This window comes from Lepidothrix coronata, unplaced genomic scaffold, assembly GCF_001604755.1.
Source record: "Lepidothrix coronata isolate B3197 unplaced genomic scaffold, Lepidothrix_coronata-1.0 Scaffold283, whole genome shotgun sequence".
NCBI classification, from domain to species: Eukaryota; Metazoa; Chordata; class Aves; order Passeriformes; family Pipridae; genus Lepidothrix; species Lepidothrix coronata.
Genome location: NW_016690463.1, coordinates 535,648 through 552,763, shown reverse-complemented (window position 1 = coordinate 552,763; position 17,116 = coordinate 535,648). Strand labels below are relative to the sequence as shown.

General features: G+C 47.9%; 1 protein-coding gene and 1 long non-coding RNA gene across 5 annotated transcripts; one reads left to right on the top strand and one right to left on the bottom strand.

Moving 5' to 3' along the window:
• Positions 1 to 1,847: 1,847 nt before the first annotated feature.
• CCNG2 (cyclin G2) lies at positions 1,848 to 7,737 on the bottom strand. Its single transcript, XM_017836769.1, has 7 exons — positions 7,341 to 7,737; positions 6,269 to 6,406; positions 5,178 to 5,428; positions 4,956 to 5,034; positions 4,776 to 4,874; positions 3,779 to 3,984; positions 1,848 to 3,659 (listed from the first exon to the last, which is right to left on the bottom strand). The coding sequence occupies exons 1-7, from the start codon at positions 7,449 to 7,451 to the stop codon at positions 3,527 to 3,529; spliced, it is 1,017 nt and encodes a 338-aa protein (XP_017692258.1). The 5' UTR covers positions 7,452 to 7,737; the 3' UTR covers positions 1,848 to 3,526.
• LOC108508176 lies at positions 5,279 to 16,821 on the top strand. 4 transcript variants are annotated; one of them, XR_001878329.1, is made up of 5 exons: positions 5,279 to 5,450; positions 7,139 to 7,240; positions 8,444 to 9,830; positions 12,203 to 14,040; positions 16,086 to 16,821. It is a non-coding gene; the product is annotated as an uncharacterized LOC108508176 (long non-coding RNA). The 4 variants fall into 4 exon arrangements; XR_001878328.1 differs by lacking the exon at positions 5,279 to 5,450 and having other exon boundaries at positions 7,075 to 7,240; XR_001878330.1 differs by lacking the exons at positions 5,279 to 5,450; positions 7,139 to 7,240 and having other exon boundaries at positions 8,227 to 9,830; positions 16,086 to 16,366; positions 16,454 to 16,821.
• Positions 16,822 to 17,116: the final 295 nt, after the last annotated feature.

Below are 17,116 nucleotides of genomic sequence, written 5' to 3'. Positions count from 1 at the left end.
GCTTCATTAATTCAAAAATGGTTCAGATTGCAAATCAGAACCAGAACGTACAGGTCTAGAGGCAAGATTAGTAATAATTCATGAGCAAAATGCTATGTTTATGCAACACTAAGGATGAGATTTTAATTGCTTATTACTCTAATTGATTTCATTCAGTTGTTATGGCAACTTTCTCCTTTTAGTAGGTGCACTACTAAAAGCAGACACGGGCTCGGGCCACGAAGCACGGTAACGTGTGATGCTCCACAGCTGCACCGCACTTTAAAATAAATAATTCTCATTGTCCACCGAGGATTTACTGACTCACATTTTGTTGGGCTTCAAAGGCCTGACAGCCACGTGGGATCACAAGAATAACTCATCCCCCTGTTAGTGCAAGCACAGAAATGGCCCGAGATCGTGAGGCAGCGCTGATGTTCAGATCAGCTGTTCCCTTTACTCTGTGTTTCAGCCTTTCATGCTACTGTCAAGCACAGAACACTCCAAGCTCTGACAGGAACATCCTTCTTATTCCATCAGAGGAAAAGGGGGAGCTGTTAAGGACCAGGGCCTGAACACACTGACTGATTTATTCTGAACGGTTTATTGCTCCGTGTCACTTGTTATATGTCATCAAGCAGTGGGGAAGTCAGGCTCCCTGTTTAAAAGGCCATTATCATTATTTAATTATGGAATGACAACTCACTGGGAACAGAAATGGCTCCACGACTGATCCCTTGTGGCCCAGTCCAGCCACAGGAGAGCAGAAACCCATGTGAACCTTCAGCACTACACTTCCAGTAGGTTCGGAAGCACAGGGAATCACATCCCAGAAAACCGGGATGCAGCTGGGAGCTGTCCCAGGGGATGGCTTCCCCACACAAGCATTCCCTCTCAGCCCCCTCCCACCTCAGTTATGAAAACGAGCACGTATTCCAACCCTGGAGCGTGCAAGCCTTCCAAGCCCCACCACGTGGTACCAGCAAGCCCCAAACAGCATTTAAAGCCGTGCACTCCTCTGCCATTAAAAAACAGGCAGAACAACCCCCAAAATTCCCGTTCTTTGAAGGGAGCCAGGCAAACCCCCTCGGAGGGATCCGCAGCCACCTGACCCGGCAAAATCAAAGTGGAGCCTAAATTATCCAACCACATTACGAAACCTGAATTATCACCACAGAAGTGAGCCTGACAACGCTCTTCCAAGCCAGGACGAACTTAAAAGGGGCTGAATGGCACACCTCGAGCTTCGGTAATCTCCCAAGCTGTGTAAACCCAGGGATATTGCCCACGGCTTCCTACCTTCCTCGAGCCCACCTACGCCACACACACACGTTCCTGCCGGCTCCCAAGCGAGGCTGCACTGAGGTGACCCAAGTGGGCACCTTTGAAGTGGAAGCTGAACATCTCTTTCATGTTCAAAGCAGCCAGAACACCAGACAGCAAGCACCCGGCGCTCTGAAAACTTGGGAGCAAGCGCTGGCAGGAGGCACAGTTCCATTCTGTGACCGGCTCCCAGCGGTACGTGCGAGTCCTCTATTAGTCAGAAGGGGCTTTCGCACGCAGCTCCCCGTGCCAAGTGTCCATCCCTCACCTGTTCCACGTGGGAAGTGAGAACTCCTGTAGTGTGTTCCTGTGTTTAAGAAAAAAAAACCAAAAAAAAAGTAGTAGCTATGAAGGCCATGAAGAAACATCCGGGGCAGGATTTCCCTTGGCAGACGGGCTCCCCTGGCTCAGGCGATTCCCATCCGGTGCTGCAGTCTCTCCCTTTTCTTTGCCAGCTGCTCACCAGCACTCCTGGAATCCAGCTGCAGGATCATAACACCCTGTACAGCGGGGAAAAAAAAGTGACCGACCACCACTCCCAGCAGTTAACAAATACAGCACTTGGTTTATTTTTGTTCTCAACTGAAACAAGACTCAGTAGGTTCCTCACCCAAGGACTCCTGAAGGGAGCAGAGACTTGCAGCAGGAAGTCTTCAGAGGTACAGTATTTGTATCATACAGAGTACACAATAAATTACTATCTACATGCCACAGACCTACAAAAAGTTACATACAATGTAAAAAAATACAGTATTTTCTGCTCGGTTTTTTAATTTTAAATTTTTTTTCTGTACATTTTTTTAATTTACATTTTCATATACATTTTTTGTAAACTTTTTTTTTTGTGTGTGTTTTTAGAAAACTGAAATCACATAACAGTTATGGACTTGAACAGCATCACTCTTACCTTCCTAAAGCAACGCTTGCACCTAGGGAACAGCTTTTAAGCTTGTTTGCTCCTTCATTTCTACTTTGGCACCACCACAACCTCACACCGTGATTCTGAGCTCGTTTAATCTGCATTTAAGCCGTGTTCTCACCACGGAGAGACACCACCATACTTCAATTTGTGCTTTGATAACACAGTTCAGAGGAAAAACCGTTACATTAACTACTTCACCATCACATTTACCTGATATTACTGCATAATACCAACTTCTCCTGCACTAACTGCTTCACATCAGCATGCAAACAAGTCTGATTATGACTCAATCAATAACATGAATATACTGAAAAACAACTACAGGGGTTAAATATTCAAAGGAATGTAGACTTAGCAGGGTTTACCATGTTAAGAAGTCTAAGCTAATAGCATGGATTGACATGTTAGGATTGGAAAGACACTGGAGTATACAATGTGGATTTCAGGGTAAAAACAGCCGTATTAAAGGAAACATGAAATTACTCCTGGCCACGCACTTTGTACTGTCTCAGTGAAAACTAGATTGACTAGAAAACTCCTGTTGACCACACGCACTCCTGGTGTGAAACAGGGATCCCTGAAGTTAATAAAAGCCAAGCTTCAAAAAATTGCTACTTGGGGTACACAACTCAAGACCCTGCTGAAAAGGAAAAGCAGTTTGTGTTTGGCCCATTGGAGAGTAAACCATTCCAGCCTGGCACTACGTACACACACCATTCCACACAACCTACTCAGCCCGCTGGATCTAATCCCACCCCAGCAGGGAGTGGAGCTGCCCTCCAGAGGGGCTCCAGGCCAACCTCCTGCTCAAAGCAGGGTCAAAGCTGAATTCAAGCCAAGCCCGGGTGTTTGTCATGCTGAAACCCAAGAACATCCCAGGACAAGGACTGCACAGCTCCTCCTGGGCCAATCCCATGCTTGACTGTCCCCATGGAGCACATTTAAATTCCAGGAAAGCCTCTCGCTCTTGCTCCATGCTTCTCAGTCAAGACCCTGAAATCAGCTCAGGTGCTGAGCTGCTGAGGGGTTTGGACCACCAGGTACAGGGCTACATTCATGGCTGCTGACAACAGAGCTATACAAGAACTTTTTTTTTTTGCTGATCTGGGGACCTGAAAGTGTTTTCTTTTTAATTCCTTAAAATTACAACAACAAGAAAAATCAAGGCAGGCATTCAAAGCACTGATATACCACAGCAAGTCTTTGCCTTAATACAGTTTACGGATTACCACCTTATTTATTATTGCCAAAAGACTCTATGGTGCATTAGAGACCTCAACCTAATACAGTCCAGATGTAATGCTAAGACCCACAGCTGAGAGTCTGCCACTTGGGTTTGGGTTTGAGTTCGAAGAAGAAGGTGCCTTCCAGGTCACTGGGAGGAGAACTGCTCAGGCTTTCCTCTCCGCTGCTCATGTCTTCACAGGAGTCTTCACTGGAAGGAACAGTGGGAAAGGTCATTTTAACAAAGCCTAGTGACAGGGAGCTGCCATGAACACTACAGGAAAAGGAGAACTCCCAACAAATGAACCAGGTGGTGGCAGTTTTACCGACCTCTCGCTCCCGTTGAAACATCCCCCCTCCGGAATCGTTGGCAACTCGGGAACGCTGTAGTAGCTGTTCTGGAGGTTCTGGGCTGTTCGTCTGGAAACAATCCAAACCAGCTTCTTGTGGTCAGGCTTGCAGCACTCGGGGGAGGAATAGTCTGCCAGGCATTTCGAGACCAGCTCCCTCCAGTAAAGTAGGTCACCATCACTTATCTGAAAAGAAACAAAACCCAAAGAAGTTATTTAGTCTGTTACACACGGGCTCTAAAGATAACCCCTCCATTTCACCCCCCTGGAAAAAGCATCACTCAAGAGAAGTGAGTCATGACCGTGATACCTTTGTCAAAGTTGCTTTTGAAGGTGAACTCCCACCAACTCCTACACACCTCCCAGACAAGGCCATGTTCAAGTCTGAGCTGACAAGTTTGCCTGTCAAGCTGTTAACGTTTTCATTATCACTTCCCGAGGATAAATGAAACAAAGGTTATTCCACTTTAAAATGGAATGAAAAAATTTAAAATTCCTTTTTAAAATGGAATAATACTGTCCTTTAAGGAACTACTTTCACCCCTCAAGAAACTGGGGTTGTACAATTGCTGTCTTTCACACCTGGCCACCCTCTGGGTGAAGAACCTTTCCCTAATATCCATCCTAAACCTCCCCTGACACAGCTCCATGCTGTTTCCTCGGGTCCAGTTATTCAGGCAAAAAAAAGAATAACCAGCCCAGCAGTCCCACGAACAGACTGGAAGTTTCTCCAGAGCACACAGCCAGAGCTGCACAAGTTCAATCAGCTGCTTGTTAAAGCGTGCACTGCACGGGCACCGGCTCAGCAGTTCTCCCGATTTTATACATTTTTTAATCGCTTCTTTCAGCTGATGCCAAACCAAACCTCTAAAAACATACTCAGGGACCCACTTAAGGGGTCCCTTAAATGCAACATCTTCCATCACTAACAGTGTCAGCCCCAGCAACTGGACAAACAATCCACTGACAATATTTACCTTTGAATGCTTCTGAACACGCAGAAGGATCTCCAGCAGCTCAACAGATTTCAACATCTGAACTTCCAGGGTGAGAAGGCACAAGGCCAAGACAGATGGCTAAAAGGACAAGGAAACAGCACTCAATATAAAGAGAATCATAACCCTACCCAGAAAGTAAAGAAAACCACTTCTACTTACTTTTGCTTTAGAGAAGACCAGACGGCAGTTGCAAGCTTTCAGCTGTGCTTCCAACTTGTCCAGATTCAATACTTCTTTCCTGTGAGACACCCAAGAGGAGAAGGACGTGGATCAACAAGCATTCCATTGTCAGGAAGTAAAAAAATTGAGGAGCTGCCTCCTCTACAGCCAACGCTGTGACCCTTTGGGAGGGAATCAGGGGGGCAAAAAGGGCTCACTCACCTTTCTGAGGTATGACAGAGTACAATAGTATGGTACAAGTGCAAGAAGGTTAAGGCAGTAGTAGCTTTAAATTCAAAGTGCAACTTTTCTGAAATGATCTTTTCCATCCGTTTCAGGTCGGACACAGTGCATTTACATTGGCTGATCCGGATGATCTCGGGAGCAGCGGGGACGTTGCATTCCTCCTCCACCACACGGGCGGCCAGCTGGATGCAGCAAACTCCAATGCAAGACAAGTGCTTTGGCTTCACCTGAAAAAGTACAGGAAGCGCTGTGAGTACTTCCCTCCCCACGAGCACCCTGATTGCACGGCAACAGCGCCCGGAATATTCACAGTTCAGCAGCCAAGGGCTCGCTTATCTCAACTAAACCTGGTGTCACAGCCAGCTCCTCCACTGCCCCCAGTCAAAACCAGTTGCAGCAGTGCAGCTGGAGCACAACCCAGCTGGCAGAGCCCACCAAGCAGCATCGATCTGCCGGGGCAGAGGAAGTGAAGTTGGAGAGCTGAGCAGCCTCTGTTCGGGCTGTTCCACATCACTACACAAATCCACTGCAGTGAGAGCTGTAATTCCTCACTTCCCCGAGCGGCAGTGCTCACCTTCCCTCACTGACAGCCCACACAGATCCAGTCTGAGCCTGTTCCAGGCAGCCCCATCCCTCCACAACTTGCTCCTGCCTCTGCTCTTCTCTCCCACCCGTTTTGTGCCACCTCAAGGACAGTCAGACCACAAGCCTGATGCAACTTCAGTTTTTCTGCTGATTTAATAACAGGGAACTGCTTTAGGTTCAGATTTCCTGCCTTAAACCAGCACAGACACGATAAAAACAACCAGGAAATTTATCATTCGGTATCAGTTCCAGAGCTAAGTTAAGCTTTAGCACAGTACCCAGAGACAGTCTGGAAGACAAACAGGTTTGTTTTTCTTAATTCCTCCTTTCTTAAACATCTACATGGCAAAGGCTACAGACTTATTAGAGAAATAAATCAACCTGCTACTTGTCTTTAGAGGTAAAAGAACTGTGCTCCAGGTTTCCAAAGGAGACTCCAGATCTGTTGCTAGCACAGAATGAATCAACAGCCACACTTGTACCTTCATAAGGGCCAAGAATCTGTCCAGGATGTTGACAGCCAAAACAAATGTTTCGGTTGCAAATCCAAAGAAGTTGGTCAGGCTCCAAAGATCTTCCACCTTGGCATTCCTTTGTCTTGGACACAGAGTGTTTTCGTTCTATGGCAAGACAGACAAAGTCAGGATTATTCTGTGGCAGCAGCAGCAGTGACCGGGACCACTCGCTCCCTAAATCATCTTTTATTTATATCAAACGGAAGCAATTTTTTTCCTCAGATACTTTTATTTCACTTAACTTTAAAAAAATATTTAGACTACTTGAGATTCCAATCACACCCAAGGTACAGAGGTTACAGCCAGATCCTGAGTCTCACCAGAGCAACACCCAGCACAGCCACATTTCCAATTCTTATGTAAAGGCATATTTCAGACTTATTTACCAAGTGCGGGCATACACAGTGGCTCCTGACCTTAGAGATGACCACACAGCTGTCTGCCTGCAGCGTCAATATTTAAGGAACAACAGCTCTGCTTTCACAACAAACAGGCAGCCTCGTTTCAGGGACTTGTTTTTGTTAAACATTAGGGCCCTTCCCCCCCAAAAAAAACCTCCCAGGCACCCGATAGAACGCAGCCCTCCCTGAACTCCGAGGAACTTTGGTCTTTTACGTGGAGATGTTTACGGCCAATTTACATTTTGCTGTCAAAGCACTGAGCGCTTCTGGGTTCGTTTCCCCAGACCTCGCTAATGAAAAGCCGCTTGACATCCCACCTTCCCTGCGGTGGCAGGAGGCTCCCCTGATGAAAACAATACAGAACCGCTTGCTCCTGTGCTCGCTCTAAACCTAAACAATAAATACTAAACGCCTAAATATTTTGCTTGCCCTGCAGGTCGCAGCTCTTGGATAATGCAACGCTAACACCTACGAATTAAGGCAGAGTTAAAACAAAAGGTAAGCGGCGCATAAGGAGGAAAGAATTAACTTTTCGCAGGTAACGCACGTCCACTATTACCTCGAATTTTCTTTAAAACCACGCATTTTCTGCCCCCACCCCCCTTCCCAGCCCAGCGGCCCGGGCCCTCCTCACCCACCTCGGCGGCGGCCTCGATGAGGCTGAGCCCCTTCTCGCGGGGCTGGAACCGCCCCTCCAGCTCCAGGTGGAGGTTCAGCTGCTTGAAAAGCCACAGCGCCTCGCTGCCCATCTTCCCCTTCCTCCTCCTCCTCCTTCCCCTCCGCACCTGGGAAACAAAGGGGCCCCGCAGGCCGGGGACGAGGGGGCGCCGGGCCCCCCCCGCGGCCCTTCAGCGCTCGGGGAGGGGGAGGCGAGCCCGGCTCCCGTCACCGCGCGGACGGGGGTGGGCTCGGCCGCTGGCCCCGCATCCAGGCAGGGCGGCCTGGACTCCCGCGGGGAGTCACGGCACCGTCACGGCACCATCACAACACCGCCCCCGGCCGCCGCTGCTGCAGCCCCCAACCCGGCCCCGCTCCAAGATGGCGGCCCCGCGGCCCCGCCCACGCCTTTTGTTGTCCCGCGCGGAGCGATTCCCGCTGGTGAGGCGGCGCGCGGAAGACAAATAGTCCGCTCACACCCGCGCGGCCCGGCGGCGCTCCGAGAACGCCCGGAGGTCTGAGAAAGGCGCGGCGGCCCGGCGGCGCTCCGGCTCGGTGGGGAGCGGGGCGGCACCGTGCCGCTCCGGATGGACGGCGAGGCCGCGCGGAGGGACACGCCAAATAGCCGCATTGCGCCTTTAAAGGGCCGCGAGCGGCGCCTCGGCCGTTTTGAAAAGACCGCCCAAATCTCCCGCGTCCTGATTGGTCCGCCCCGCCCCGCGGGGGGGGGGGCGTGTTGTTTACTGGCGCCGATTGGCCGGCGGCCGTGGCCGGGTCTCTCCTGATTGGTCAGGCCAGTTCTGCCTCTGCCTCGCCCACAGCTCCGGGCCCCGGCAACCGCGAGGGGCCCGCGCGCGCCCCCTCAGGCCTGGCCCGGCGGGCACCGTGTGCCACAGCGCTCCTCTGCCCCCGCACCGCCCGTCCTGCCTTATCCCGTGTCCCCACGCAGGGTAAGGACGAGTGCTCAGCCCCCGCGGGTTTAATGTGTGTCTCTGTGGGACCCTCCTCCTCGTGCTGTTCCTTGAGGCTTCCAAACACCCGCCTGGATTTTAAAACCCCTCCGCGTCCTGCTTCAAATCGACAGGTTTACGTACAGCCTGGTGTGGCAGAGTTTTTTGGGATGCGCACTTCCAAGCTTCCCATCCCGTGGAGTGAATCCAAGGCTCGGTGTGTCAGGAAGGAGATGGCGGGTCGGCCCCTAAGTCAGAGGCTGCATCAAAGACCTTCTCAGCCTGCAGCTTGACCAGATAAAACAAAAACCCCATCGTCTGGAGGATTTGTGGGGCTGCCCCAACGTGCTCGTGGACAAACACAAAGGGATAAATGTCCTAGGACAGACCCAAACCACAGCGACTGGCTGTGTGTACACACTGGAGACAAAAGCCTGTGGAGGCGGCTCCAGCAGATTAGGACTGGGTTTGATCTAGTGAGGTTCCACAGCTCCAACAAACAGAAACTGTTTATGAAATGTCTCGGTCTGGGAAAGCAAATCCGCCTTCTCCACCGAGCCGTCAGCAGCGATCCTCTGCCAAGCGCTATTTCGAGGCACAGTCCCTGTCTGCTCTGCCAGCGATGACGGCCAACGCTTCCTTTGAGTTTATTTGGATGCCAAGCGCTCCAAGAGTCCCGTAAACAGACTTTTCCTCAGGGTAATTCCTGACGGGGGCCAGCGCTCCTGTAGGTACCACCAGCTACACCTGAGCATCCCTCCCATCACACGGTGAATGAACCGGCGCACCGGCTGATTTTTGGGAGGGGGGGACAAAAGCCATTGTAGCTTCTGAAGTGGGAGCTGTGGATCTGCTCCAGTTTGAAAAATTAATTGTTAACAATTGTGAGTGGAACCAACTTCCGACTGGTTCCATGCAGTGACATCATCCAGGTGACATTTACAGGATGAGGCTCTCGGCTCCAGTCTCTGTTCTCCAAAAGCCCTGGGCGGTCACTCCTTTTATTTCTCCCCACGTTCTGAAGTGTATTTTGCCACCACAGATATGGAACATGGCTGTTTGTCCTCCTCCAGCATAGTGGAACATAAGTTCCAGTTTACCTAAAGGACAGAAAAGGTTCATTTTGCAAGCACAGAGCATGACAGCTCTAAAAATACCAATTCAGACACCTACTTGAACACATACGTTCCTTTCCCTTTCCTAATTTAAACCTAATAGAACACACTGAAAAATTATCCTTCAATACATCACGTAACCTGAGGGGGGAAATCTCTTATCAGAGCATGGCTCACTTCCCAAGCTAGGAGAGAAGGATCCCTGCCTCATCTTTGTTCCTCGGTAATTAACTCATTTGTTGCAAACAGCTGAGTAGGATCGAGAAAAAACCCCACCAAACCCCAAGGATCCTTACTGTAAGTGATGGACTCCAGCTTTGGGATTAAAACCAGGGAAAACGAGTCTATGCTGTCTGGACCTGGCAGAACAATGGAGTGTTGTGGGAAAAGGAGGAGTCGTGGTGAGGTCAGGAAACAAAATCTGTTGTTGTTTTCTTTTTTTTCGCTTATGCAAGGAATAATTTTCTTTCAATGTGGCATTTATTTGGGATCCAGGGAAGTGCGAATGTGGGGGGGAGGGGATGAGAAGTGTTTTCAGTATTCTGAGGAAACACAATTTATCTGTTCTGTAACATGCTGTGCTTTAGAGAGCAGCAACTCCTGCCTGACATTCTTTGGGAACCCAAAGATGCACGTCCCATTAAACTGGGATTATTTTAACCAGCCTTGCTAAACTGTCTTCCAGTGTGGCTTGGCAAGACTTGTCCTGGCATGTCTGCACAGCAGTTCCTCGGGAATAGTTCTGGATGGCTAATGGCTGTGTATTGACTGGCAGGGGATGATATCGGGGGTGCTGATTGGGCCCCGTGGCATGTGGATCTCCACACTGAAATAGGATTACAACCTTCCTGATTAAGGGACACAGAGTAATTAACGCTCCAGACACAAACAGTCTGCCCACTCTGCCCACCCACGGAAGGAAAACAGGGGTCACTTGGAACAACAGTTCCCTCGAACCACTCAACCAAAGAACTCCACACCATTTATGGCCACTAATTAATCCAAGTGCTCCACTGCTGCCCCATCACCCCGGTATGGAGGGCAGCAGCAGTGCTGGCAACTGGAAGGCAGAAGTCACAGAGTTGCATTTCTGTACCAAAATGCACCTATTAGAAAACAGATACAGAGGCTCCACAGCTTTGTACATGTACACACAGGTATGTATATGTATCTGAGAAATGTTTCGCAGATTCTGTTGCTTTTAGCAGCAGCGGGACCGGTGCCTGGGGATACAAGCTATCAAAAGCCTTTGCACGGGCTTCCCCTCACCAGGCCCTTTGGGAGGAAACATTCAAAGAGATGAAATGATTCCTATGTCTGTCAGAACTTAAAACCTTGTTCCCCAGACAGCAGCCCCCGGAGGGAAGTGGCATTTGATCCTCCAGTAGCCATAGGAGCAATGTCCCCACCAGTGCAGCTCCTGTCTCTCCAGAGGAGTGTAATTCCACACCCCTCACCTCGTGCCCACGGAAGTCAGGCTCAGCATTCATAAATAAATGAATTTATTCAGATTTATTACATGCTGCCCACAAGAAAAAGGGAGAGGCAGGCTTCCCAATAAAGGAATAATGTAAATAGGAGGTTGGTGTTGGGGAAGAGGTTCACTGGCCACACGGACAAATCCAGAGTCTGTTAGTCCCAGAGACCACACCCCAAGTTCCAAACAGCTCTTGGAATAAGGAAGGGAGAGGGCAGAAAAAAGAAACCCAGATTGTTTGCTCAGGAAACTTAGAGCAGAAAGTATTTTGAGCTGACAGGACCCAAACACAAATCAATGGAAACAATAAGTTTAGGATGGACTGTAAGTTTTCATTTAAATAAATCTGCCATGTACTGATACCACATACTTTGTTTACCGAAAGTAAAAGCTGCCTTATTTATATAAATACCTCTATACCAGCACAGCTGCACCACAGTCCTGGGACGAGGCTCCCAAGATGAGATTACTAGAGGAGAGAAATCCAAAAATGTACTAGAAAATGTCCTTATTCCCAGTAGCTGGCAGAAACCTTGTGAAACACAGCTAAAAAATTCAACTGCTTGTAGTGCTAAAATCCCGAATCGTGAAGGAAATTCCAAGCCTTCACTGACACAAAAGGATTCTGTTCCAGAAATAACACCAGGGACAGGCCCCTGTCTATTATTTCACAGCGTCGAGCGAGCCCATGTAAGGTATGCTGGGAAGCACAGAATTCCATGATCCCTGATACCGACAGAGAGCGAGGAAAAGTCTGGAGAGTGTGAGCTGGCTCTTTGGTGAGCCTGCGTTGTCACAAAGGCCTCTCTACACAGAGCTGGAAAGATCTGGAGCAAAGAGCCAACAGTCCAGTGCAACCTATGTTTTTAACATCATCCAGTCTCATTTTGGAGGCTTTGAAAAGGGCTCTGGCATGGGAAGAGGAAGGGGGAACGTCACCCCCAGAGCGGTGCAAACCCTCACATACAGACAGCACCAAGGGGAAGGGACTCGTGGTGACTTCACCAGGGCCACGGCAACAATATCTGCAGTTCTGTTGCTCATGGGTTGTTGCTGTTGCCCCACCTTGTTGAAACTCTGCTCTCTGGGCACTGAGAAAAAGGGAGGAAGCAGGAAAGACTCCAAATGTGTGACACACTTCAGAGCTTACCCAGTGACTGCAACTATTATTCATGACTTCTGCAGGGGGTGGGTTTAGGTGCCCTTTGTCTTAGTCCTCCCCGATTCCCATTCCAGCTATTGCCAGAACCCCATACTGCTTCTCCAAGCCCATTAAAATATCTGTCCCTGCCTTTTTTCAGCTACTACTACCAGATGCTCAAGCCCGTTTTCTGCAGGAGGACGGTTCAGGCAGCACTGGATCGGCAGCTGGAGCTGCAGCCCCAGTCCTGCTCCCCCTGACACTGCTGTGCAGCGAAGGGAACCTCTGAGAAGCCAAGAGAATGACATCAAATGGCGATAATTTGCCTTCAGTGCAAGTTAAATTGTCTGAAAGGCAGCTGTGTGTTTCAATAGCCTTGTGCTTGTCCAAGCATGACCACGGAACCAGCAGTTTGCTCAGAGGTCTCCTTTAATAACCATTTGTTACTGGAAGGTGCGTTTAATTCACTGTGTATTTCTGTCACTTATTTTAAGTGGGTTCTTTTATTTAATTGACAGGATAATTCTAGGCAGTGTTGTACTTATGGCTTTGGAAAGTTGGGGTTTTTTTTGGTTTTTTTTTTTTTTGGAAAGGTAGTCGTGCATAATTTCAGGAGGTGTTTTCAAAATCATAGGGATTCTGCATAAATGGAATTTAAATTAGTCATTAAAAGTTAACCCATGGAAAAGAAAAAAAAAAAAAAAGAGAAGCAGTCACCTTTCTGCCTGTAGAACCAGGCAGCTGCTGAGTAAAATGATTTGGTAGGAAGCACTCAGTTATGAAGGCTGGGAATGGATATTGTAAATTTATTTTATGATTTAACCCTTATTTTCTAATTTAACATTCCATTATCTATAACTGGGATTAAACTCTAAGAGGCCCGAGGTCCCTTTGCACAAAGCATCCACGAGTCAATATGAAGATACTTACAAAATGAAACACTCCTTTCTCTCCTTTACCACACTTACTTAAATTCTTGTATGTCATTGACTTCTTTGGGACAATGTCCTTTTCACTTTGCATAGGGATAATCACTAATTATAAATACGAAATAACATCAACCTGTACATTCTTCCCTTTATCGGACAATACAAACACAGACTGTCACAGATGGAAGGTTTTTTCCAACTGTAAATGTAAGTAATGGAGTCTAGAGAAGTGGTTATTCCTACTCAAATACTAGAAGCTGGAGTACTGGAATTCTTGTGGAGTCTGCTTATGTTATTCCTGTGCCAGTAAGGAATATTCCATTTCCTCCCCTTGCTTTCCAGATGACTACCTTTAGTCATTTCATGTCCATTGGTGCATAATGTCCTTATTTCCCAATAATTTATACTTTGTTGCACGAGAGGAAAATTGCTCTGTGCTGGTGTGAACAGAGATGTACAAATTTCCACGCCCAGTCCCACAGATGTTTTCCAAGGAACAGCTGCAAGAACATTTCCAGCATAGCTGTGTCCTAAGCTACCTTATCCAGGCACGTTTCACTAACATCCCCTTGACACTTGCCAGAAGAGATAATTCAGATACACTCTCTCAGATGTACCCTCAGTGAACATGATCCTGATCCTCATGGAAAAGTGAAAATCACTGTTACGGGGCGGCAAACGATCCCTGGGAAAAGGCAGGGCTACAAGTGGCACAGCAACACCACACACTGGGCAAGGTTATGAGCTCCTGCAGTGCTGCTATCAACTCCCCGGGACATAAACTACCCACTTATTAACGATGATGTCTACACTGGAGCATAACCAATGTCAGCTGATTAAAAGCAACGGAGAAAAGGGAGGAATTTTGATGTTCTGGAAGGGAAAAATGGAAGAAAACCTGGATATTAATTGACACCCCCGTGTCATTCACGCTGCCAATACTAAAAGGTAAAATTGGGAATGCTGTTGAGGAGGAGGCACATTCCTATCTGCTGTTGGTGCTCCTGCGTGCTGTGACAGCCATTTCTGACTAATCATCTATTTTTTAGGAAGAATGCTGGATTTACAGGTGTGATCCCTAGGGAAAAGGGACACAGTCTGAAGGTATTACTGTTACCGAGTGAAATGAAACAGATTCGGAATGGAACACGTTCCAAATAGGAAAGCAAACCGCAGGAAATAGCTGTTCTGGTTGAGAAAATTACATTATGGGGCTGTTTATTTAGTAAAACTAAATCAGGTAAAAAGGTTAATTTAGTGCCTGCAGTTCTCCTCTCTGAATTAATCACTGAATGAGGTGAAAGAGGTGCTTCGTTTGCTAAATGTGAGCACGTATTTCACAGCTCCGGTGGAAAGCAGAACTGTGTCTCGGTGTTTCGAGAAGCTCCGTGCTGGGAACAGATAGGAAAGGGAACCTTGTGCAGCTCAGATACGAGGGTTTGTTTTCCTAGTAAATAATTTAGATTCCCGCTGGTAGGAAGAGCAGGGTGGGAACAGGTACGAAGTCCTCAGAGGCCGTGGGGATGTTCCACTGGAGGTGACACTCCTGTAATTCTGCTGATGATGGTTTCTGAGGTCAGCAGCCTTTAACAGCTGCGGTGCAAATCTGCATTTGAGCTCAGAGAAACGAAGGAGCCTGCATCTAGTTTCTTTTTGTCCTTTGCCACATATTCTCCAGGAAGAGAGGATTATTTTTTTTTCAAAGGGCAGCCAATTATTGCCTGTAGGAACAAGCACGGCCGATGTACTTGTAAGGCAGAGCAGCCTAATAATTCGTATATTCTGATTTCCACACAACTTACTGGGAAAATCAGCATTCCATTGGTTCATTCATTGCACAAAAAAGGGTAAGATTTTTCAAAACTAACTAACGATTTTGGATAGCTCAGTTCTCACAGAGATCAGACAGTTCAGTGCTCAAACCCATTTCATTCCTCTGGGAAAGTTCCTATGTGCCAATGATTTTTCTTTGACGAGCACTTCCTCCCTGGAAGCTGAGCAAAGCCTTGCCAGGTCATTTCACCGTAAACTATGTTTTTAGGATTCTCCTTATTACCTTCTGCTGCTTTTCCCAACATTCCACACTTGCAAACTGTGCCTCTCACAAAGAAAATGGAGTTTAACTTTCTTTGCAGCTTTTGGAAAACCAAGAAATCCTGAGAGTCTGTTTCCATTATTTTTTTTAAAGATTCTGTTCTTTAAACCAACATCAATATTGCCTCCTCTGGGCTACTCCAAGCCCGCCTGGATCACAGGCTAGCAATAAATATAGATAAGTTATGTAATGACTGGAGCCAAAGCACAAACACAAGGAAAACCACAGGGATAACTCTGTCACAGAGCGAACCTGACCAGCTAAACCCAAACAGCAGTTGTTTTTACAAGTTTGCATGTTTCCAGCCCCTCGGGATATTCAAATTCTTGACAAACTATTTGAATATAGCCTCCCAGCCTGCCCAACACGAGGGTGAATCTATCCTTGCTCTGCAGCTGCTGTCTGCACACAGGTTTGAACTCCTCGAGCTCTGCGAGCCCTTGCTGAACTTTGAGTGCACCGAAGCTGGGTGGGTATGAAAATGAGCCTTAACCTTTGCATCCCTGCGTTTAACTGACTGGTCAAAAGTCAGGCAGGGAGCAGCACTTGGGTCTCCACAGCACCACACAGAGCCAAACCACAAGACCATCCATTTTTTTTTCTCTGAAGGGTGTTTAAAAATAGACAGAAATGTCTGCTGCAAGGATACGCAGAATCGTAGAATGGTTTGGGTTGGAAGGGACCTTAAAGCTCACCCAATTCCACTTCCCTGCCATGGGCAGGGACACCTTCCACCAGCCCAGGTTGCTCCAAGCCCCGTCCAACCTGTCCTTGGACACCTCCAAGGATGGGGCAGTCGCAGCTTCTCTGGGCAACCTGTGCCAGGGCTTCACTGCCCTCACAGGGAAGGATTTCTTCCCAGTATCCAATCTAAACCTAATATCTTTCAGTTTGAAGCCATTCCCCCTTGGTCTGTCACTCCAGGCCCTTGTAAATAGTCTCTCTCCATCTTTCTTACAGGCTCCCCTCCAGCACTGGAAGGCCATAATTAGGTCACCCTAAAGCCTTCTCTTTTCCAGGCTGAACAATCCCAATGCACATGGACACCTCCTGTCCAGCCTCTCATCCACCAGCACCCCCAGGTCCTTCCTATCGGGGCGAGATCCCTTTTCCGCATTTCAGTTTTTGGCTGTGAACCCCTGCAACCAAAGTGTTCTTCCTTGGCTGACATGGCCCTTGGGAGTCTTTCCACCACTCCAAGACATCCAGCTTTTGTCCAGGGCATCAAGTCCAATGCAAAACACCTGCCTGCCGTTGGACAGTGGCCGTGCTCCAGGTGTGCCTCATTGCAATCACCGAGGTCATTTCTTTTCTCTAGGTTTAATACTGCCTCTTTCCCTGGACAAACACACGGAATTCTTGCTGGCTGCCTCTCTCTCTTTCCCAGCAGTGTCTCTCTAAATCCCTTGGTTGTGGTGACTGCCACAAACTACCAGTGGGATCTTGGAAAACTGCCACAGCTTTACAGACTTCTTAAACGCCGACTCTTAAGCAACGAGTCCCAGAAGAATTAGAATGGAATTGTGAAAGCGGGATAAAATTCCAGCGGGACTTGCCCTTCTCTGCACCTTCTCGGTTTGAAAACTCAAGGTGAAAATTAATAAAAATGGAAGGCTTGGATTCCAAGAGCAGTTCACCCCATGCATAGAGGGGTTGCTGCAGCAAAAATAGCCTTTCATTTCAGTCTTATAAGCTACTAGGGAAAGGGTTAAAAAAAGCCTGTGACAGATGAATTTTTAGCAAACCGATTCAGAGTTAATTTGTCAGGAAATAAATTGAAAAAAAAAAAACAAAACAACCTATGCTCTCCCCGTGCTTGATTTATGTCACTGTGCTTACTATCTCTAGAGGAAATCCTCCTTTGTGTGCTGTCAGAACAGCCAATAATTACAGACACTGGAAGGAGTTTAAAGAAAACGAGTTGCCTTTGCTCTGAACTTCTTGCTTTTATCTGTTCATTTCAACCTCTGGTGGTGTGGCAAGATTCTGACGCTCCTCACCATGCCAGGATTTGCATGCCAAGTATTTATTCTGTTCCTGGTCTCTGCTA

Coding starts and splice junctions, on each gene's coding strand:
- CCNG2 (XM_017836769.1), bottom strand. CDS start 7,451: ATGGGCAGCGAGGCGCTGTGGCTTTTCAAGCAGCTGAACCTCCACCTG. Junction 6,407..7,340: donor TCATCGAGGCCGCCGCCGAG/GTGGGTGAGGAG, acceptor GTCTTGCCATAG/AACGAAAACACTCTGTGTCC. Junction 5,035..5,177: donor CTCTGTCATACCTCAGAAAG/GTGAGTGAGCCC, acceptor GGTGTCTCACAG/GAAAGAAGTATTGAATCTGG.